This window comes from Artemia sp. Qi Xiang Cuo, chromosome 2, assembly GCF_049724085.1.
Source record: "Artemia sp. Qi Xiang Cuo chromosome 2, ASM4972408v1, whole genome shotgun sequence".
Lineage (NCBI taxonomy): Eukaryota > Metazoa > Arthropoda > Branchiopoda > Anostraca > Artemiidae > Artemia > Artemia sp. Qi Xiang Cuo.
In genome coordinates, this window is record NC_142795.1 from 95,365,039 (window position 1) to 95,388,228 (window position 23,190).

The 23,190-nt window shown below is 34.8% G+C and overlaps 1 protein-coding gene across 1 annotated transcript in view; it reads right to left on the reverse strand.

Annotated features, from left to right (window-relative positions):
* The window catches only part of Ankle2 (ankyrin repeat and LEM domain-containing protein 2), a 220,264-nt gene that overhangs the window by 180,770 nt on the left and 16,304 nt on the right, over positions 1-23,190 (reverse strand). Inside the window, exons 2-3 of the mRNA XM_089104640.1 lie at positions 13,759-14,035; positions 11,153-11,302 (exon numbers count right to left, since the gene is read on the reverse strand). Of these exons, the coding sequence (XP_088960766.1) occupies positions 11,153-11,302; positions 13,759-14,035 (427 nt within the window). The remainder of the gene's footprint in view (positions 1-11,152; positions 11,303-13,758; positions 14,036-23,190) is intronic.

A 23,190-nucleotide genomic window follows, 5' to 3' on the forward strand; every position in this document is an offset into this window, starting at 1 on the left:
GCTTGAGTTGTTTAACTGTTCATACAGATACCAGACATTTAAATATGCATATGCCACATGGTAATCCTGTAATAGCATAGTGGATTGCTCTTTGCTTGGAACTACAGGGCCGAGGGTTTTGCTCCCTGATTGGGGAACAGGTTTGCTCCCTGTCCCTATAAAAACAATTAAGCAACTGAAAAGTCGACAATTTTCGTGGCTTTTGTATCATCACCGGCTCTAGAGGACCATTGTCCTATGCTATATATTAAATGTAGGTCAACTAGATTGAAATTATTTTTGCTAGATATACAATGACTAGAGCGTCTTGGGCAAAATTTTTGAGGAAATAAAAAAAATATTGCAAATAAAATAAGTAAGAAACAAAATAAGACAAACAACCAAAAGTTTATTTCGCCTAAATTAAAACAAAACGTCCCCAGCATCGAAAAAGAAAAGACACTTAATATGTAACAATTTATAAAAGAAGGAAATCAAAAGGGAATAAACAGAAAAGTCAAACCGATATGCACAATAATTACGCCATGAGTAATTGTTATAATCTATTTTAGAATTGTCTGAAGTCTATTTCAAACATAATGTTGAATCAGGTAAACATACTAACTGAGATGAGCCAACCAGAACGAACCCTGCTTCTAATCATGGAGGGGTTATGAAGGAAGAATAAATGAATTTACAATTAAAGTAGCTTACTGAAATATCTTTGAAAACACAGAGCATTGAAAGACGTTAAATTGCGTAAAGAGAAAAAACTGGTAATTGCAAAGATATTTTTATAGGCTATATTTTAACAAGGGATAACAACAATTCAAAAACCTTAAAAAAGAAAAACAAAAGTTTAGAGCTTAGTAGATATCGTTGTTAGAAATCGGACTTTCTTTAACAATCAAATATCTTTTAAAAGGCTTCAGTGCATGAAAAGACAACAAATTGTCTGCGGCTAGAAGACAAGCGACAATGAGAATCCATATATAGAAGCCTGCCGAGTGCCGGGGCCTGGCGGTGAAGCCGCCGGGCTCCCGGTACAATATATATATATATATATATATATATATATATATATATATATATATATATATATATATATATATATATATATATATATATATATATATATATATATATATATATATATATATATATATATATAGTACCGGAAGCCCGGCGGCTTCGCTGCCGGTCCCCGGCACTCTGCACGCGGCAGGCTTCTATATATGGATTCTCATTGTCGCTTGTCTTCTAACCGCAGGCAATTTGTTATCATTTCATACTGCAGGCTTGTCAAAGATATTTGATTATTAAAGAAAGTCCGATTTCTAACAACGATATCTACTAAGCTCCAAACTTTTGGTTTTCTTTTTTAAGGTTTTTGAATTGTTGTTATCCCTTGTTAAAGCATATACAAATATTTTTGCAATTACCAGTTTTTTCTCTTTACGCAATTTAATGTCTTTCAATACTGTGTGTTTTCAAAGATATTTGATTATTAAAGCAAGTCTATTCAAAGATATTTGATTAATATTTTTTTTCAAAGATATTTGATTATTTCAGCATGTCCCATTTATCTATTCAAATATATTTGATTTTTACAGCATGTCCGATTTCTAGCAACGATTTCTACTAAGCTTCAAACTTTTGTTTCTATTTTTCAAGGTTTTTGTATTGTTGTAATCCCTTGTTAAAATATATACAAATATTTTTGCAATTACCAGTTTTTTGCTCTATACGCAATTAAATGTTTTTTTCATACTGAAGTCTATTCAAAGATATTTGATTATTACAGTAAGTCCGATTTCTAACAACGATTTCTACTAACAATTCTGATTTTATTTTTTAAAGTTTTTGAATTATTGTAATCCCTTGTTAAAATATATACAAATAGTTTTGCAATTATCAGTTTTTTCGCTCTTGGCGCAATTATATTTCTTTTCATACTGCAGTCTATTCAAATATATTGGATATATAAGTGCAATCGGCACGCGACAGGCTTCTATATATGGATTCTCATTGTCGCTTGTCTTCTAACCGCAGACAATTTGTTGTCTTTTCATACCCCGGTCTTTTCGAAGATATTTGATTATGAAAGCAAGTCCAATTTGTAACAACAATTTCTACTAAGCTTAAAACTTTAGGTTGATTTTTTAAGGTTTTTGAATTGTTACAATGCATTGTTAAAATATATACAAATATTTTTGCAATTACCAGTTTTTTAACTCTTTTCTCAATAAATGTCTTTTCATATTGCTGTCTATTCAAAAATATTTGAAAATTACAGAAAGTCTGCTTTCTAACAACGATTTCTGCTAAGCTTCAAACTTTTGGTTTTATTTTTGAAGGTTTTGGAATTGCTGTAATCCCTTTTTAAAATATATACAAATATTTTTGCAATTACCAGGGTTTTGCTCTTTAGGCAGTTGAATGTCTTTTCTTACTACCGTCTATTCAAAGATATTTGATTATTACAGTTTGTTTGTTTCCAAAATTAAGGTTTTTAGCGAATTTCCCCAGACTTTTGACCTATCTAGATCGTTTTCTTATGCGAGAATATCTTAAGATACCAATTTTCCCAAAAAAATAGCGAGCTGTTTTCGAGAACTGAAATATACAATCATTACTCACATATAAAGATAGTATATATATGTATATATATATATATATATATATATATATATATATATATATATATATATATATATATATATATAAACTTTTCTGTATCTTCCCTCCAAAAAAAAACTTTTTTGTATCTTCATTACTAAGGTTGAGAATTTAGCAATTACTAAATTTCAATTTAATTTAAACAATTGTATATTATTCATCATTCTAAAGTATGCGAAATTCCAAATTTTCATTAATTTTTCAGCGTATTCCACAGACACAATCCGATTTCTATAGGTTGTTTGTATCATTTGTTTATATGGTTTATATTATACAACCCCTTCTGTGTGGGTGCCACCAAGGTGGTGTCAGTTGGCAAGGGTTTAACTGGAAAACCCGAGGATATTTAAAAATACATCAAAAGAGGAAACTAAGAGATGCTTCCATTTTAAACATGGAAAAACTCCTGGCAATAGTTGTCCCATTCACTAGAACCTTTCCGGGCTTTGATCTTACCCCTATAGTATATAGCTTTCATTAGCAAATTACTACTTTAACATTGCTAAATAGTATGCAAGTCCTGAGTGTCGAAAATACCTTGAATAAATACCAGGGATAACTTACACATTCACATTTCAATATATGGTCATTGTCAAGAGTTGGCTAAGTAAAAGCAAAAGAAAATATTAAAAATAAACTAATTAACAGAAAAAAAATATATAATTAAAAAAGTCCAACAGTTTTGTGAGTAGAAAGATAACTAAAAAAAAAAGAGAACTGCTCCCCTTATTGATGCTTAAAAAAATCTGCACTTGAATGAAGGTGTACCTTTCCATATTTAACCAGTATCAAGGAACAACAGTCAAAAAGCAACAGAATACCCGTAAAATAGGCAATTGTAGGTAAATTGGGATTACAGGTGTCACATATCGGATGCACATATTATAAAATGGAAGATTAGAATAAAGTACAACAGCCCATCAAAGGAACTATAATTATTAACTATCAGCGTAAACCTTATTAACTTAAGTTATCTATGGGTAATAAGAACAACAGATAGCTATTATTGAGGGCAGCAAAAGAGACACAAAAAAATGAAGAGAGAGAGAGAGAGAGAGAGAGAGAGGGAGAGAGAGGGAGAGAGAGAGAGAGAGAGAAACAGACAGAGATACTTTACCGCGAATATGAATTCCTTTTAAAGAGGCTTGTAAAAACACAAAACAACATCAAAGTCATTAAGTAAATCACAAACTCAAAAGCTTGCTCAATACAAGGCAAGGATGCCCTAATAATCATCAAACATTATAAAGTGAAAGCATGGACGGACAAAATATAAGAAAAATAGCTAAAAATCAAAAATAAAACTACAAGAAAAAACAATAGCTTATTGGTAAAAGAGAGATAGAAACAAATAAACAGATGGGTGAGATAAAAAACAACAACAAAAAAACATAGATACACGCAACAACAACAGCAAACTGTTATTTTTAGTTTCTGGCACGCTCACAGCATATTCAGGTTTTGGGGGAGGGTGATATTACACGAAGCAGCAAAAACATGCAAATTAAATGAAAGTTAGTAAATCTGCAAAAACACTGATATTACAGTAGAAGGGAAAATGCATCCCAGTTTCTTATACTAGACGTTGGGTTATTAATGTTAACGTTACAATAACTCTAAAAGTCGCTATTTAACGATAAGTTTCACATAGATTTTTATTTAGTTTCTTAAATGTTAAACATTACTTAAACGTCACTTAGTTAATTAAGGGATTTTTAAACGTTTCCTTAAACATTGTTATTTTTTTCTCCCCTTCGCAGACTTTTGTTTCTAGGTTATTACTATATTCTTCTATCATTTGACATAAGTTTGTTAATTAATTTATTATGAAGTGTATTAATTTTCTTTAAGAGGCAAAGGAAAAAAAATTGCCAACATTCAGTAAAATATCACGTCTATCTATCATAGGCAGCGTTAAGTGAATAACGAAGTGGACTCTTATGTATTAATATTATTATTATCACCAATGCACTATGTATGAAATAAAATGGCGTAGAAACTTCATAGGGAGATCATTCCATTAGAAATGAAAAATTCTAGTGCCCTCTTTAAGAGTAAAAGTGATTGGAGGAAATTCAGCTCCTGGGGCAAGGGCTGTAAGTTATGCAATTTACCCATTGATTACATATAGTATTTGATATTGGTTCCAGAATATTTTGAGGGATTGTTGAACTAAATCAAAACATAATATGTAAAAGCAGATTATCAATAGGGCGTGTCTCAAGAATGGCGTAGGGTATTAAGTTGGAACTTTCAATTAATGATGAGAGGGATCATAGGCGCCCATAAGCTGAATTCCAGGGGGGGGCGAACCCCGTCTAATTGGCACTTTTAATGCTATATAACAGAAATATCAAAGTAAAAATATAAAAATAAGGCAGCATCATTCAGCCAGGGGGCGGACCCCCCCCCTTATGGGCGCCCATGAGAGGGATGATAAATTGACCAAAAGGCAACACATGCACTACTACAACTACTAAACAACAACAACAACTACAACTACTGCAAGGCAACTACAACTACTAAAAGTACTACGAATACTACCGAGACTAAAGGTATTAAGGTTATTAAGATGAGAATAATGAGGGGGAAGATGAACTATACCAAAACACACTATGTGCATGCAAGTTGTCAATAATGGCGTACCAGCAACATCTTGGGAACGGGTTAGAGCATCAACTTGAAACTTACAGTGTAAAGTGTATATTAAGGGGATGTTGAACTAACCGAAAGCCACTATATACAGACTACTACTACTACTACTACTACTACAATAACTAATCAAATTGCTACTACAACTACTACTGTGGCTAAGGTTACTAATATGAAAATTAAAAGGAATGCCGAGTAGATGTTGAACTAAATTAAAATACACTATGAGCATGCAGGTTGTCAAAAGGGCATATCAACGATATCTCAGGAACGGCTTAGGGTATTAAGTCGAAACTTTCATGGCATGATGAGAGGGATGTTGAACTAATCAAAAGACAATATATACGTACTAAAACTGCGGCTACTCCAGAAACTTTTACTCCTACTACTACTGCTAAGGCTAGGTGAAAGTTTCAGGGAGTAGTGAAGAAGAACTCTGAAATCAAAGCACACTTTGTGCATGCACATATCCAAAAGGGCGTATCAGCAATATATTAGGAACAGTTTAGAGTATTAAGTTTAAACTTAGCGGGAATGTTAAGGGGGATGTTGAACTAACCAAAATGCAGTATGTGCTTGCTGCTACTAAAAACTCTACTGCTGGTATTACTACTATTACTGTTGCTACAATTACAACTGCTACTATTACTACTACTGAAGCCAAGAGTATGAAGATGAAAATTTCAGGGAATTTTGAGGGAATATTGAACTCAATCAAAACACACCATGTGCATGCAGGTTTTCAAAAGGGGCGCATCAGCAATGGTCCTGAAATAACTTAGAGCATTAAGCTGAAAATTTTAGGGCATGCTGAAGGGGATGTTGAACTAACCAAAAGACACTATGTGCTACTGCTGTTCCTACAACTACACTGTTACTACTACTGCTACTACAATTACTACTGAGGCAAAGGGCACTAAGGTCAAATTTTTGGGGAGTACTGATAAGGATGTTGAACTGAATCGAAACGTACTAAGTGGATGAAGTTTACCAAAGGGGATAATCAACTATTTCCCAGGAACAGCTTAGCGAATTAAGTTGAAACTTTTAGAGCAGGTTCAGGGGGATGGTTATCAAAAGTGTTTATCAACAATATCTCAGGTACAAATAAAAACACAAAATATACATGCGTTTTATCAAAAAAGCATTTGTATGTGGTCGTATAAGAAATATCCCAGAAACGCCTTAGGGAATTAAGGTAAAACTTCCACGGTTGCTAATATTACTACTATCATCCCTACTGTTCCTACTACTACTTCTGCTACTTTTGAACTAAATCAAAATACATTAAGTGCCTCCGGATAGTCAAAGTGGCATAGAGCAATATCATAGGGCAAGAATAGAGAATTAAGTAAAAACCATCAGGGGAAGTTGATGGGGATGTAAAAATAAATTGAAAGACGCTGAATGCATGTAGGTTGTAAAAACTGTCTCGGGAGTAGCTGAGAGTACTAAGTTGAAATTTTCAGAACTATTACTACTACTGCTGCTGCTGCTATTACTACTATGGAGCTAAATAAAAAGAGTCTAGGTGCATCCAGATTGTCAAAATTCTACAGATACAGAACATCAGGAGCGAAAAAGGGTATTAACTAGAAACTTTAAGGGAAATTTTATATTACAATAGCAGTAAATCAAAAGCAGTTTGTTTGTGCTGGTTGTCAAATGGAGATATAAGCAACATTTCAGGAGCAGTTGACGGTATTAAGTTAGAACTGTCAGGATACAAATACTACTGCTGCAGATAATGCTATTAAACTAAATCAAAACGCGTTAAGTGCATTCAGGTTGTCAAAATGGTATAGGTACAATGTTTCAGGAACAGAATAGGGTATTAACTGTTTAACTGTTTTATTTAATTCATTTAAAGATAGAAAAATATATTAGCCCCCAATGGAGAGCAGAAATTGTAAAGTTACACATAGTACGACGCACAATACATCTCGTCACAATATTAGCAAAAACGGTGCAAAAAAAACCCAAAAAAACAACAAAAATATATAAAACAGAGAAATGCTGGGCAGGAGGGGCGTGGGAGGTCTTACCAACACGGTGACGCTGAAGTATACAGACACAGACAGAAAAATATAAGATTTTTTAGTGTTCCATCATCAATGATCAATAAACAATCTTTAGTATTTCCTTCTTTAGAGATATTCTGGATAAATCAATTGAAATTTCGGTATTCAGTTTAAATCTGTTGGAAATTATAGTTATTTGGTTTCTCATTGAAAAATTTAAACTTTGAAAACTTACAAAAGAAATTAGGTATGTTCCAGACCGCCGACGGGCCAAAATTATTGGGATTCTGTACTTGAAAATGCCATATGGAAATATCAACTTCTTGTATACAGTTTAAATCTAACAAAATTAAGAAAAAGAATATCGTTTTTTCTCTGGTGTATTTTTAAGTTTTGAAGGTCGATGTAAAAAATTCCCAAGTATTCTTACATCCCTATTTTGAAGCGCCTGTAATGGTTTTATATGCGCTCAAAAGGTATTAAGTTAATCCATTGAATAGTGATTCAAATAAGAAGCAATCAGAGAGTAGCAAAGTATTTCTAATGTGGTAAATGGAAAAATATTTTTCACACAATACACCGATCCACCATTAAATTTCTATTTTTTGCACTAAATTCTATATTTCGAGGAAAGTTGAGGGGGTGTAAAACTAAATCAAATGGTTCCATTTGTTTCCAGACTGTCAAAAGGCTGCATGTGGAGTATCCCAGGAACAGTAAGGATTGCAACAGCGCTAGATCTTTGAGAGCATGTTATTGACGATGTTGAACTAAAACAAAAGACACTGTGCCCATCCAAGTTGGCAATATGGGCATATTTGCGATATTATAAGAACAGCAACAGGTATTAAGCTGAAGCTATCGCGGCATGCTGTGGGGGGTGTTTGACTAAAAATTGATCTTAAACGGACTTGTCTGCAATATCTCTGGTATTGCTAAGGACATTAAGGTTAATCCCATTAACCTTATTAATCCCACATTTTCGCCAGTGTTGTCACGTTAAAACGTGACTAAGCATTTAAATTTGATAATCCTTGTTGTGTGTAAAAATTCAAATATTAACAGCCTGTTTAATTCAAAGACAACTAAACCTTCAAAGGAAAGATGCATTTTCTTCAGCTGTTGGGTGCCGAATATTTAAACGTACCGATTTTTTTTTATTTAATATCAACTGTTAACAAGGAACTTAACATAATCACATCCCCTCCTCATGCCACAGCATGAATGCTTAATAAACACTTAGAGAGGCTTTCAAAGGTCTAATAAATTAAAGACGAAAGAAACTGATGACATTTAACTCTACCCCTTCAAAGTAAGAAAATAGTGTTTTCTAGTTTTCTCACCTGTTTTCAGACCTATAATGGTATTCTAGTGATGTATTATCGTTATCATAATAATAAAGTACTATATTATAACAATTAACCAAGAATGGAACTGCATAATATTATATTATTAGATTAAACTTGAATTTTTTAACTTAAATTAAAAAGTTTTCATTAGTTAAAATCCACTATTTGATTTCTAAAAAGTAATTGTACATTTGGATCATTTTTATCTTTGTTCTAATAGGATTTGAAAATGCTTATTAATCAATTAATTGTTTTGTTGGTACTTAACTTCTTAAATTTTCTTTTGGAATTGTTGTTCATCATTTTCGTTTTTGATTTCCCTTGCACTGAAGTCGCCTTGTTTTTGATGCAGGCCAAATATAGGCAATAAATTGCACACATTTACTACGTTCATAGTCAAATATTGTTCAAATATTTTTTTTCCTGCAAATATTTTTTATTAAATATTTTTTAGTTATTTTTGGATATATTTTTCCTCTTCCACCGTTCATTAATTGAATCAATTCACTGATGAGTTATTTAAAATCAGTAGCCCAGATTTGTTATCTTTGTTTGAACCACAGCATTTAGCAATGCCTTCAATATAATCTACACACTCCCTATACGCCATCTACAAATTCCATTCTATATTCTACTATAATTCGTCAACCATGATAAATATATTTTACAACAAATAGTCTACAACCCTATAAAAGCCTAAGTCTTCTATAATTCTATAAAATCCTCCATAACGGATAACATTCTTCTGTTACTAATAAAAATATTATACAATCTTATAAAAATCTTGAGAAATATTTTAAACAACCCCTTGTCTTAAAACGATGATAAATAAGAATTATTTCACGCATAGAATGTGGTTTGACCTTAGACATTCCAATTCCAGTCTCGATAAAATCCCTCAATTTAAACATACAACTACCCTTCACTTGTTCCGTGTCCCTTCACTAGACCACTAGACATTCACTAATCTACTAACGAACTACGGTTATGAACTCATGAGATGAACTAACTAAAAGACGTATATGCAAAAAAAGAGGGCAACTTGCCTCCTTCGCCAGCCAGTGTCGACGCTAACCAATCTAGCCAATCTAAAGCAGCCATTTGGTAACGGTTATTGAAGCAAATCAACTCACATTTATAAGAGTTAATTGACATAGAAACGGAAGCAAGAAGCGACTTAAGTATGGAAAAATTTCCAATTATGCTCATTCTGCTCCAGTCTAATATAAGGACATCGGCAGCAGATTTAATGAAACTGGAATGACGTTTCCGACACAAAATAGTTCATTTCACACTAACTCATTTATATGCCAAACCTTTTTCGCCTCTTCCCTTGTCATTCTCGGAACAGCTAAAGTAATACAGATCAGCGCTTCTTCCGTAGTTCCGAAGAATAGTCATTTTCTGAGTTTGGTAAGGCCGTCAGTTCTGCTTTAGATCTTTCAGTAGTTAATAATATTTCTGATGATCAGATTTTTCTATACAGTTTCCTATTCGATGTACACAATTCTATACAATTAGATAATTCGGTACAATTTGTTGCAACCTATATTATTCTATACAAACCCTTAATTTAAAACCATGTACGCTAAAAAATTGTTTTTCGCATTGAATGTGTCTTGATTTTGGACAGACCAATTCAAGTTTCAACCAAAGTTCCAATCCAAAACTTTTGTCATTTCCTGAATTCTTCACGGCTAGTCAATTGTGCATTATATCTTTCATTAATTACGGACAATTACAATAACAATTTTGAATGCACAGTAACAATTGTGCATTATATCTTTCATTAATTACGGACAATTACAATAACAATTTTGAATGCCCAATAACAATTGTGCATTATATCTTTCATTAATTACGGACAATTACAATAACAATTTTGAATGCACAATAATAATTGTGCATTATATCTTTCATTAATTACGGACAATTACAATAGCAACAATTTTGAATGTGTGAAAGTTTTCCTTATCATTTACACAAAAATACAAAATTTTTCCTAGCATTCGACATATTACATTTTATTTACTGATGAAACAAAGCGTTTTCAGTGATTTCCAAAATTTCAAAGGCATACTTTTTAGTTGCTATTTTGTGAGGCCAGTAGTAGCACAAATTATTTTAAGTGTGAGCAGCTAATGAAATATAATTTGTTTGTCCTTGTGCAGTCAAGTCCTCGAAAAGCAGTTTTTTTAGTGTTCACATTATCTGTACTATGTTTTTGCTGTTGAAAACTCGCATGCAACAAAAAAAACAAAAAACAAGTGTTGATTAAAGTTGCAAAAAAGAAAAAAACTTCCGGATCAAATTAGGCCACGGTAAACGTATCAAGATAGTGTCTAAACACGAAACAAAAAAGTATTCTTCGGCATTCTAGCTATATATTAACCGCCATCTACAACTTAAGTACATCTTTAGTCAGAAAATACCTAATGATGTCGGATTGGTCTGCTCAGAAAGCATACTTACGGATAGTACAATTTTAGAAACTCGAGATCCGTAATGGCCTTCAAAAGAGCTTTTCCGACGCTGTGTTGATTAGCTTTGCAAATGAAGTGCAACATGTTGTATTTTTGACCACCAGTCGTTACAGGCGTGTCACCGCTACTTATCAGATACCTGCAAAGAATAAGGATATATATATAATTTAAAGCAAAAAATATTCCCCCTTCCCTAAAAGCGGTTCAGAGGAAGTTTTTATTAACATTAACCTTTAGCTGATTTTATTTAACCTTTAGCTGACCTTAATTAAAGAGCATTACAGGAAAAAACACATAACTAGAGAGAAACAGAGAGAGTTTGCGAGAGATAGAGAATTATCTTACGAAATTTTCCCTAGGTTTTACAGAAAATTCTTAGATAGAATCCACGAAAAAAATTCTGATAGATTTCTCGAACAACTATCAGTTATATTCTCTAAAAACCATCGATCTTAGCTATATTGACATGCTTTGACTGGTGTGGCTTCACCCTGGTCTATCGAATTTTTCTTCTCATGCTTTTAAGATGGGGACAACTCTCTCTCCCCAAGATGCTACTGCCCGCCCCCGACAAAATGTGCTATATTAATTCTTCGGTAATTTGAGGTGAGTGGAGTTCGCCCGGAATGATGCAGACTTTATCTGCTGACCACATGCCTCTGGATATGAGGTTTCCCCTAACTAAACACTCAGATCAGGGTGGCGGCAACCTTTTGCAGTGGGTGGATCCCACCCAAGGAATCTCAGTATTTACTTAATTTAGCTCTAATCAGATTCCAGGCCTAGGGTCGGTTAGGCTAGCAATCCCCCACCTGAAAATAAGCACTACGAATAGTGACAAAATAGCCTCAGATCCGGACTTTCTTTTAAGATATCGACCATCGCGCGTCTACGGATATTCTGAAGACGACGTCAGAAAGACTGACAAATTAAATTTTCTGGACTAAAGGAGACTTCGAATATCTAGCTTCTGTAGGTTAGCAAGCAGTCTCCGTTTTCTATCCAAGCAGCTGAGCGTACCTTACGATGGTTAGGACTCCTACTAAGAATGCCCCTGCACTTACACGCAAATATGATCTTTGACTTTGACCCTACAGAAGCCGGTTGGAAAAGACCCCGCGTCCAACCGAAGAAACGATGGTCGGACAGCCTGCCCGAGTTCCTGGCGATGGCAAACATCGGACCGAGCGAAGCACAAACGCTCGCAATGGACCGAAGCGGGTGAAGGAGACAGACGTCACCCTCAACGCCGAGCAGCGACCGGCGGGAGACCTAAGTCAAGTCTAGTCAAGTAATTTTTATTAAGCCCTAGGGAGAGGAAGAGAGGGATTGAGAGAACTAGCTTACGAAAAGAAATTTATTCGAAACAACTTGCTGCATAAGTGCCATTCGTATTAAGTTGCTTTTGCAAGAACCTCATAAATAAGGTAGACGGACTGGCTGTTAGCCAAAGCCTTAAACAAGAAAATATTAACTTAACGTAAATGCAGTTTCTTATAAATCAAATTTTTCAGAGGTGTGGTCCCCAGTTTCGGCTTCCGTGGGAGTCTTGGGGCTGGAAATATTCATGCAGTTTTCCCGCTAACCCTGAAAACGGACGAAAAACTGAAAAAAAAAACAACTATAGATAGATAAGTGTATTAAAGCCAAAAAATACGGCCATGAACACAAAAAGAGCACAAATATACTAAACTTACATCGACGATCATCATAAAAAAGCACAAAAATAATGAACTTGTATCAGTCAACATCAACATACTGAACCAAAGATATATCCAAGACTTTTAATTCGAAAGTTCCTTAACAAGCTATATTGGCTCTCCTAAGGGACCAAATGCGATGCTCTTTGGGGACCATCGGCCAACGCATTGCACAGATCCAATGCTTTTGGGAGCAAAAAGAGGTGAAATATACTTCTTTGCTCCATTTTCGGCACAGTTACAATACACATTCGAGCATTTATCATATCAATCCTCTAGTTTATAAATTCTATCAGATAGTGACAGAATCTAGTGACAATACCTTGAGCCACCTTGTGACCTCGTTTGTCAGCTCCTCAACATCACCAAAACCTTCTTAATCATATCCCTTGGAGTCCAAATTGGCACCCAGCGATTATCATATCTTCCTGTATTTGAAGAAGCCCCAGTTATTGATGACGAAGAGCTGAAAGATGAGGTTACAGGATATCACAAGGCACATGCAGCTGATTTTTTTTTGTCGATAATAAACAAGCAGTAGATACCAAGGTAGTTGTTGTGAATCAACGAGTGCTCTGTTTCTCTGTAGGCCATCCTAAATTTTGAGAAATAATTATACAAAATAATTAATAATACATATAAGTAATATTAAAATTGGAGGACTTTACAGTCCACTTGAAGAAAAAAGGAGGTAGACAGTACTTGTACACAGGAGGGGGGAAATCAACCATGGGATTGATATAAAGGGTCCTCAGAAAAATTATAACTAAATAGCAAGAATATGGATTTCTTTTCCCGTTTTGACCTCCTCCCGTTTAGAAAATGGAGTCTCATCTTCTCTCTCCCCCCTCTTTAAAATTTAACCTAAGTACCTGTGAGGTTAACAAAATCTTACCTTGGATTTTCCCAAACGCACCTCACGAAATAATCAGTATCTCCAGCTTCTGCAGCTTTTCTTAGCTTTACAATATCCTGAGGTGTTGGTGCCTTAAAAAGTGATGGCTTTTCACCTGAAGTAGCTGGTTTTGATACCCCATCTAAAATATCTTGACCCAGTTGACTAAACTGTTCTGCTTCTTTTAGGGTAGGAAATGTCTTGAACCTAGATCCTTTGAACTTCTTGCATATATCCAATGCCTCTTTTTTTGACTCAGTTACAAACACAGGAGAATCTAAAAACAATTTATAAACTTTAATATCAATCTAAGAGCGTTAAGAGTTAATGAAGGGTTGATGAAGAACCAGTTTTGTGCTAAGAATATGAAAAATACCTTTATAGGCTTCTATAAACCATGTGGTGACACAGTGAACTGATCTCTGCTTGGAATTACGGGGTCCGAAGTTTGATCCAACCTGTCACAGAGATCTGAAGTGCCTGGAGAATATGCATTAGTGTCTCCAAATAACCAAACACAAGAAGAAGAAAGGCCTTATTATCCCTTATAGACTCTTATTTGTATTAAAAAAATATAATAATGAGTAGAATAAAGAGGAGCCATAGAATATGGCTCCTCTTTATAGAGGAGTTTCTCATTAAAATAATTAAAAATAATAAAATAATTAAATATAATTAATTATTTTTAAATTTATTTATTTTTATTTAAAATAATTAAAAATAATTAAAAATTAAAAATCTCATTAAAAATAAAGAGGAGTTTCTCATTAAAAAAACAAATAACAAATCTACGAAATTATAGATCAACGTTAAATTTTAAATCAAGTAGATATTGTTCTAACAGAAGTGGGATGCCTCTCGACCCTGTTCTTTCTTTCTGCTAGCGTTATTTAAGGTTTTCTGAAAACTTATTGAAATAGAACAAATATAAACAATTGGTAATCGCAAGTATTTTGCTTATCTATGACATTTCAGTATATTTCTATTGACAATTAAATTGTTAATTTTGTTAAATTTTACTTAACTTCAGATATGTTACTTGAACCGCTATAGGGAAAGTATCTCCATAGTTAAATTTTGGAGGCGAGGACCTACTGTTGCCGAGTAAAAACCAACATGCTTCCCAAGATTTATTGTTTATTTATTTTTTTGTTTTATTTATTTTTTCCTGGGCACTTTGGATGGAAGGGAAAGTTGTAGAAACTTGGAAATTGTCCCTTTCACATTCCCCTTTTTGCCCCCCCCCCATAGCTCTTCGTGATATCAGATCAAAATTTTAAGATAACCATTTTGTTCATAATCCCCAAAAAAGTTCAAATAGATAGGCCTCGAAGAATGACATAGCCTCTCAACCAAAGGTTGTAACTTATGTAATTTACCAATTGTTAACTGATAGGTTTCATAGTGAAAAAGAGGGTCATCTTTGTTCTTTGGTGCCTGATTGACTCGAATCTTTCAGGGATTGTCATTCAGGCCAAGATTAAAACACTTTTTTTTTAGCGAAGGGGTCGGGTGTTAGGGGGTAGGAAAATGGGCAAAAAACCTTCTGTTCCTGATCATTTTGAAACTTACAGCCTTAAGTCCTTGGGCCAAAAGAAATTTAACGCATCAAAAAAAGAAATTATTTAGAGGGAAAGGCAGTGGCACCAATTTACGAAAATGCTGGCGGGGGGGGATAAATATATTTTTCAAAATATGGCAGGAATTTTTCGTTTTTTCGATTTCATTTGATGGAAATGCAGAAAAAAATATTTTTCTTTAATTTAAGGGACCATAAGATCTGGGGGGAGGGGACATGCCCCAAAACAAGCAACATTAGAGCTAAAAACTTATATCCTTAAGTCCTTAGGCAAAGGGGAACCCAATACGGAAGGAATAATAGAAAAACAATATGCCCTCCCCCCCCCCAAAAAAAAAGGGCCAGATAAAGGACAAAAAATCTTCACTGGGCTCAAGAGACCCAAATGTGCTAAAAAAAATTTAGTATGGGGTCATTTTGTACACAAATGTACAAGACATTTGTGCACTATAAACATTACATGTGGTAAAACAAAAGTGCCAAAGTAAATATCATGTTTTTGTCTTGTTCAGTGAAAGAACATCAGTTCTGGAAGAGTTTAGAATGTGAAATGTATTTTTTTTTTTTTTTTTTAGTTTTTTTTTTTTTAGTTTTTTTCCCCTTTCTTTCTCCCGTGTATTTAAATGGCATTTTTTGTTTTTATTGTTTTTTTGTTTTTTTCCATGGTTTTATTCAAAAAACCTGTTTTCTTCTTTAAATTTTTTTTCTTTTTCGTTGAGAAATGCTCCCAGACGATGGAGCCGAAATATTCAGATTTTTTTTATTAATTAATATTTTGTTGTTGTTTTCTTTTCGTTTTTATTCCACTGCTTTATTTAAGTTAATCTCGTTCAGGTTTGCCACCACAGTAAGTTCCTAAAGTGCTGCAATTGCCCAAATTTGCGTACTACACAGCGATTTTCGGTGCTATAATCAAAAAATTGACTGAGACAGTGCTAAAACAGTGCACGTGACAACTCTGAGCACGTGCTAAACATAATGAAAGTGCTAAAATAGCACTTTCATGCTACAGGTGGTTGTACCATGCAATGGTAGTACCCATTGTACTACCTAAAAATTTCAAGAACTAATGATTGGACTAAGGGAACCAATTATTTTGCTGGAAGGAAAAGGTGTTAAGGGGAACCGGAAATGGTCAAAAAATTTTTTTTTCTGCTCAGTTTGAAAATTACTGCTATAGCCGCTAAGCTAAAGGAGCCTCATGTGAAAAAAAAACAAGTTTTGGGTCTTGGTCTCCCAAAAAGGGGCCAAAAAAGGCAAAAAATTCTATTTTTCTCTGTTAAACTTAAACAGATCTTAGAATCCGTGAACCAGGAAGAGAAAAAGTTGTTAAGGGGAACCGGAAATGGTCAAAAATTTTTTTTTTCTGCTCAGTTTGAAAATTACTGCTATACCCGCTAAGCTAAAGGAGCCTCATGTGAAAAAAAAAAAAGTTTTGGGTCTTGGTCTCCCAAAAAGGGGCCAAAAAAGGCTTCTATTTTTCTCTGTTCAACTTAAACAGATCTTAGAATCCGTGAACCAGGAAGAGCAAAAGGTGTTAAGGGGAACCGGAAATGGTCAAACAATTTTTTTTTCTGCTCAGTTTGAAAATTACTGCTATACCCGCTAAGTTAAAGGAGCCTCATGTGAAAAAAAAAACAAGTTTTGGGTCTTGGTCTCCCAAAAAGGGGCCAAAAAAGGCAAAAACTTCTATTTTTCTCTGTTCAACTTAAACAGATCTTAGAATCCGTGAACCAGGAAGAGCAAAAGGTGTTAAGGGGAACCGGAAATGGTCAAACAATTTTTTTTTCTGCTCAGTTTGAAAATTACTGCTATAACCGCTAAGTTAAAGGAGCCTCATGTGAAAAAAAAAACAGTTTTTGTGCTTGGTCTCCCAAAAAGGGGCCAAAAAAGGCAAAAACTTCTATTTTTCTCTGTTCAACTTAAACAGATCTTAGAATCCGTGAACCAGGAAGAGCAAAAGGTGTTAAGGGGAACCGGAAATGGTCAAACAATTTTTTTTTTCTGCTCAGTTTGAAAATTACTGCTATAGCCGCTAAGCTAAAGGAGCCTCATGTGAAAAAAAAAACAAGTTTTGGGTCTTGGTCTCCCAAAAAGGGGACAAAAAAGGCAAAAACTTCTATTTTTCTCTGTTCAACTTAAAAAGATCTTAGAATCCGTGAACCAGGAAGAGCAAAAGGTGTTAAGGGGAACCGGAAATGGTCAAACAATTTTTTTTTTCTGCTCAGTTTGAAAATTACTGCTATAACCGCTAAGCTAAAGGAGCCTCATGTGAAAAAAAAAAAATTTTTGGGTCTTGGTCTCCCAAAAAGGGGCCAAAACAGGCAAAAACTTCTATTTTTCTCTGTTCAACTTAAACAGATCTTAGAATCCGTGAACCAGGAAGAGCAAAAGGTGTTAAGGGGAACCGGAAATGGTCAAACAATTTTTTTTTCTGCTCAGTTTGAAAATTACTGCTATAACCGCTAAGTTAAAGGAGCCTCATGTAAAAAAAAAAAAACAGTTTTGGTGCTTGGTCTCCCAAAAAGGGGCCAAAAAAGGCAAAAACTGCTATTTTTCTCTGTTCAACTTAAACAGATCTTAGAATCCGTGAACCAGGAAGACCCAAATGCACAAGAAAAAAGATGAAATAAAATATTATCCCCCTCACCTTCCTGATAAAGTCAAAATCTCTTTTCTCCAAATGGTCTGAAGCTTACACCTGTGGTTTCATGGGCAAATGGAACATGGACAAATGCACACAGGCCTCCCAAAACTAGGAAAGAAATTATTTTTTTTGATGTCTCAGAAGCTTTCATCTAAAAAAACCTGTAGTTCTGATGACACCAGCTCCCAAAGAAAAAATAATAGTTTGGCTGAAAATGGGGCCCTAAATGAGCCAATACTTTTTCCTTCTGGACAGCATGAAACTTAAAACAGCAAATTCCTCAGAAAGTGGACTAAAATGTACAAGAAAATGTTTAGCCTGGGGGAACAAACTAACAATAAATTGCAGCCCCCCCCCCACCCAAAAAAACTTATTTTTTCAATTGGCTTGAAACTTTCACGCTTGACTTGAAACAAGTTCAGGGTGCTAGAATAGACATATAAATTAATGTTAAGAAGACGCTGCGTTAGAAGACATTACTAAGAAGTTGCTAAGGCTAGGAATAAGTGAAGATGAAAAGGTGACACTGGGCAATGGAAAGATCAATAGAGTAGACAGCTGTAGTTGACAGTGGGTACCATGAAGATGATAAAAGTAGAATAGCCAGGCCCCATGGTATTTATTCATAGCTAAAAAAAAGTTTGGAAGAATAGGAAGATAAGTCAGCAAATGAAGAATAGAATATTGGAAGCTACAGTGATAACAGTGGTCAAATATGGTTCTGAAGCATGGGCCCTCCAAAAACAGAGAAAGATTTGCTAGATGACTTCCGGATAAATTGCCTACGAATTGCTTTGAGTAGCCGACTGAATGACCATATTTTAAACAGTAGGCTGTACAGAAAGTGTGGTTTAATCCCCCTTTCTAGGCTTATAATAAGTGAAATGTTGAAATGGGTGAAGAATGGCACATTCTGCGGGTGAAGGATGGCAGATTGCCAAAGATTGTCCTTTTTGGCCAACCGTCTAGGGCTAAATGGAAAGCAGGTCACCCATGGTTAGGGTGGGAGGATGTAGTAAAAAAGAGTTAGGGGAAATGGGAGCTTTTTAGAATGGTGTAAAGAGGGAGGTTTTGAATAGATTGGGATGGAGAAGGAGCGTGCAAAGCTATGTTGGCCTCAGGTGGCTTGGTGCTGCAGTGAGTTGTTAGTAGTAGCAGTAGTACTTTTATTACCACTACTACTGGAACAAGTTATTTTTTATTTTGACTACACATTTGTGATTTTTTTTTGTTTTTTCTGTGAATAAAGTATGAAAAAGAAGATCCAAATTCATCAGAAGTGTCCTTGTGACCATGGTTGGGACTGTTTCTGCAAGCAGTCAGCATTTACCACCTTACTTTGTATTTCCAAGGAAAGTGTTTCAGCCTCACATGCTGACTGGTGCTCTAGCCAACTCAGCCGGCAAAGCCTCATCATAAGGCTGGGTCAACCATAATTGATTTTGAAACCTATTCATCACTTAAAGGTATGTTCACAAGTATTTCAAGATAGCCCCAAGCTTCTTATCTTAGGTAATGACAAGTCTCACATCTCCTTAAAAGTTGTACAATTTGCAAAAGGTCCAGGCATCATGCAACTTACCATTTCCCCTCACTGCAGCCACAAGCTCAAGCTGTTAAATGTTAGCGTGTACTTCCCCTTTCAGTGCCAATATAACAAAGCTGTCAATAACTGTATGTTATCTAATCCTGAGAAGACCTTGACAATATGTGATATTGCTCTGATTGATGGACAAAATCTTCCCCTATTGTTCATCCCAAATATCATGCATCATGAGGGGCTTTGACAACACTGGAATATGGCTCTACAATCCTGAAATCTTCACAGAAGAAGATTTTCTTGCTTTATTTGTCACTGACAAGGCTGCTCCTCTTAATTTTTATGGACTTGCCCATCTTGGTCCTGTAAACAATGTCCTATGTCAGCCTGAAGACCTTGAGGCTGAGGTGAACAGGAAATCCGGCCTCATCTGCTCTTTTTCAAACCAAGAGCCAGACACACCTGAACAAGCAAGACCATACCGCAAATCAAAGCCATGCATCACCCAATGCAGTCAAGGATGTAAGAAAGGAACTTTAAAAGTTCTGACTGATATGCCTGTGAAACTTTGGCTTACAAAAGAGGAACAGGAAAGAAAAATGGACATCAGCAAAAAGGAGGATGTGAATGAAGAAGTCTTTAGGTATATCAATGTTGTTGACTTTGTAAAGGTAGTTTATGAGGGGGATTTTTACCCTGGTTGTACTGTAGTAAAACAAAAGTGCCAAAGTAATTGTCATGTGTCTGGCTAGACTTCAAAATGGAAGTGGCAGGATCAAGAGGACTATCTTTTTCCCCAGAGAATACAAATAATTGTTAACCCCTGTTCCCACCCCTGATAGGCCTACTGCTTCCTTGGCGTCTTCAAATTCATGTTCACCAACTATTAGTCAATTTATAGTGAAAGTGTTATTGATTTTAGCCATTTTAAGTTAATTCTTCAATCACACATGTTATTTTACCCTTGTTTTGCTATTAAATAAATGGTTTGTATCATAACCTGTTATATACCATCCCTTTTCCCTGTCTGTAAGACCCCTTCGTATACAGTGGGACAACTAGTACACGCAAGGACCTACCAGAAGTTCACATATATTCATAACAGTGGGGCTACTACCAATATAGATTACATGATAAGTAATTTCCAGCTGTCTGATGACATTCATGTTGACTCTGATAATAATTACAGCAACCATTTAGGTCTTCCCTTTTGTGTCCCTTTACAGACACTTATTAATCCCACTGCAAAGTTAAACTTTAGAAAAACTGATTGAAACACAACTAATATGTGCATAATCAGCATATTTGTGACCTAAAGATACACAAATTAAGAGTCCAATTCCACTTGTTACTCCACAGTGTCAAAGATCCAATTACAGTCAATATTTACTGCATTGAAGTTTGTCATGCATTAAAAGTTGCCAAAAACTCAGCTGTGCCTACCCACAGGGTTCAGATTAGGACCCAAAAGGCTGGTTGGAACAATAATCCTCAGGTCAAAAATGTCAATAAACATGCTAAACTTTGATATAAGATTTGGAATGAAGCTGATAAGCCTAGGTGTGGAGTTGTACATTTAAGTTATTTCATTGGACAAAAAAAAATACTTAGACAAAAAAAATACATTGAAGCAGAAAAACTATCGGACCAAGCAACTAAGAATTCAAGGTGATATGGGAATTTTTCAAGAAGTCCCAAGCTATGGACATTCTGGAATATGAATGGGTGAAACATCACACAACAATATTTGGCAGAAAAAACTCAAAATTGGAACAAAATAATAACAAGTCTCCAGCAAAAAAACTTGAGCCCCATTTAAGAGAGAAAAATAATTTTATCATTTCACAATTGGCAGTGACCTATATTGCAACAGAGAATAATCATTGAAAAGTATCAGGTATTGATGGCATTGACCACTTGCATTATGGTTGAGACCTTCTTTATGATTATTAATTTAAAAAGCTTTTTCTCTAAAACAAGTTTTCAAATAGCGACGAAGACCACACTACCTTTCCATCATAAACAACAAGTAGAATAATAGGGAAATTTTTATATAAGACAGTGGAACGCAACTTTAAATGAATATTTCGACCCTATATCCAATCCAAGGGCCATCCTCAGCAAAACAAATGAAGAAAAAATTAATATAAAAGAACTCACATTAAAATACAATCTTTAAAACTAAAATATTTTCAAAACAGTCCTAGTATTAGACCACGGCGCCACGCAAGTGTCGCAACGCCACCAGAGTGCCGCCGCCGGCAGAGGCGGCGGCGTTCGGCTGACTGAATTAATTTGGCGGCAATTCTTTATTGCGTCAACCGCAAAATCGGAGCTTTACTTTTCTCGTGTGGTTAATTATTTCGATATTCCTGATTAGAAATCAAGCAGAGCTTGTACTATCCCTGAATTTTCGGGGATTTCCCCGAAAATCTATGTGTCACCTCGAAAAAAAATTTGGTTCTCCGAATCTCCGAAAATCACACAATCACGGTGCCACCCCTAGTGATTTATCACTAGTGACTATATCTGCCAAATATTACTTTGTATATCATAATTCTTCACTTCTCTCTTGTTTGTTAATTTTCGTCTGTTGTGTTACTTTGCATAAAAACCACAACAGACACAATACAATTGCCATATACACGGTTCTTCGTATGCTGACAAAAGCATCGTCTTTATGAAATGCGATTAAACCATTTCATATGCAGTTTCCCAACATCATCCGTAGTCAAGAATTTTATTTTTAAGTTGAACAGAACACATACACTATACACTATTCATTTGAATTTTGAAATTGATATTCAACGGATAGTTGCGACAGCGGAATCGTAAGTTTGCAGAATTTTGTTTTCTTGTGCTATTTTTAAATACATTTTCTTAATGTTTAATACACAATTATTAAACGATTAAAACGCCTGATATATTAAAGAAAATAAAATCTTCTTTCTGAAAAATGTTAACCCCCCCCCCTCCTAAAAAACCTTCTATTGAGACAAAATTTTGCTATAGACTATGTACAATGTTGGAGAATTGAAGACTGAAACGGAAGTTACCCCAAAAATATGATTCATAAAAAAATGTAATAAGGGGGGATTGCCTATAAGGGGGGATAGGAGGCTATCATTTTTTAATAATAATTAAATCAAACATTTTTTTTTTTTAACTGAAAGTAAGGAGCGACATTAATACTTAAGACGAACAGAAATTATTCCGTATATGAAAGGGGCTGCCCCCTCCTCAATGCCTCGCTCTTTACGCTAAAGTTTTTTATTGTTTTAAAAAATAAAGTTGTGCGACAGAGTCAAACTTTAGCCTAAAGAGCGAGCCGTTGAGGATGGGAAAGCCCCTTTCATATACGGAATAATTTCTGTTCGTTTTAAGTTTTAATGTCGCTCCTTACTTTCAGTTAAAAAAAACTTGTTTTTTTATTTAATTTCTGAACGTTTTTGAATTAATGCTGCTTTGATTTTAGCTCACCATACATGAATAATTAGAATGAAATTTGCACATTAATTTTACTTGTTTTGGCTACATGGCTTTCTCGAAATTTTGTTCTGACGTAACTTACGAATTAACTTACGTAACGAACTTTTATATCTGTATGTCTTTATTACGTATATTAGGGAGTTTACCCCTAGTCAATACCTCGCTCTTTACACTAAA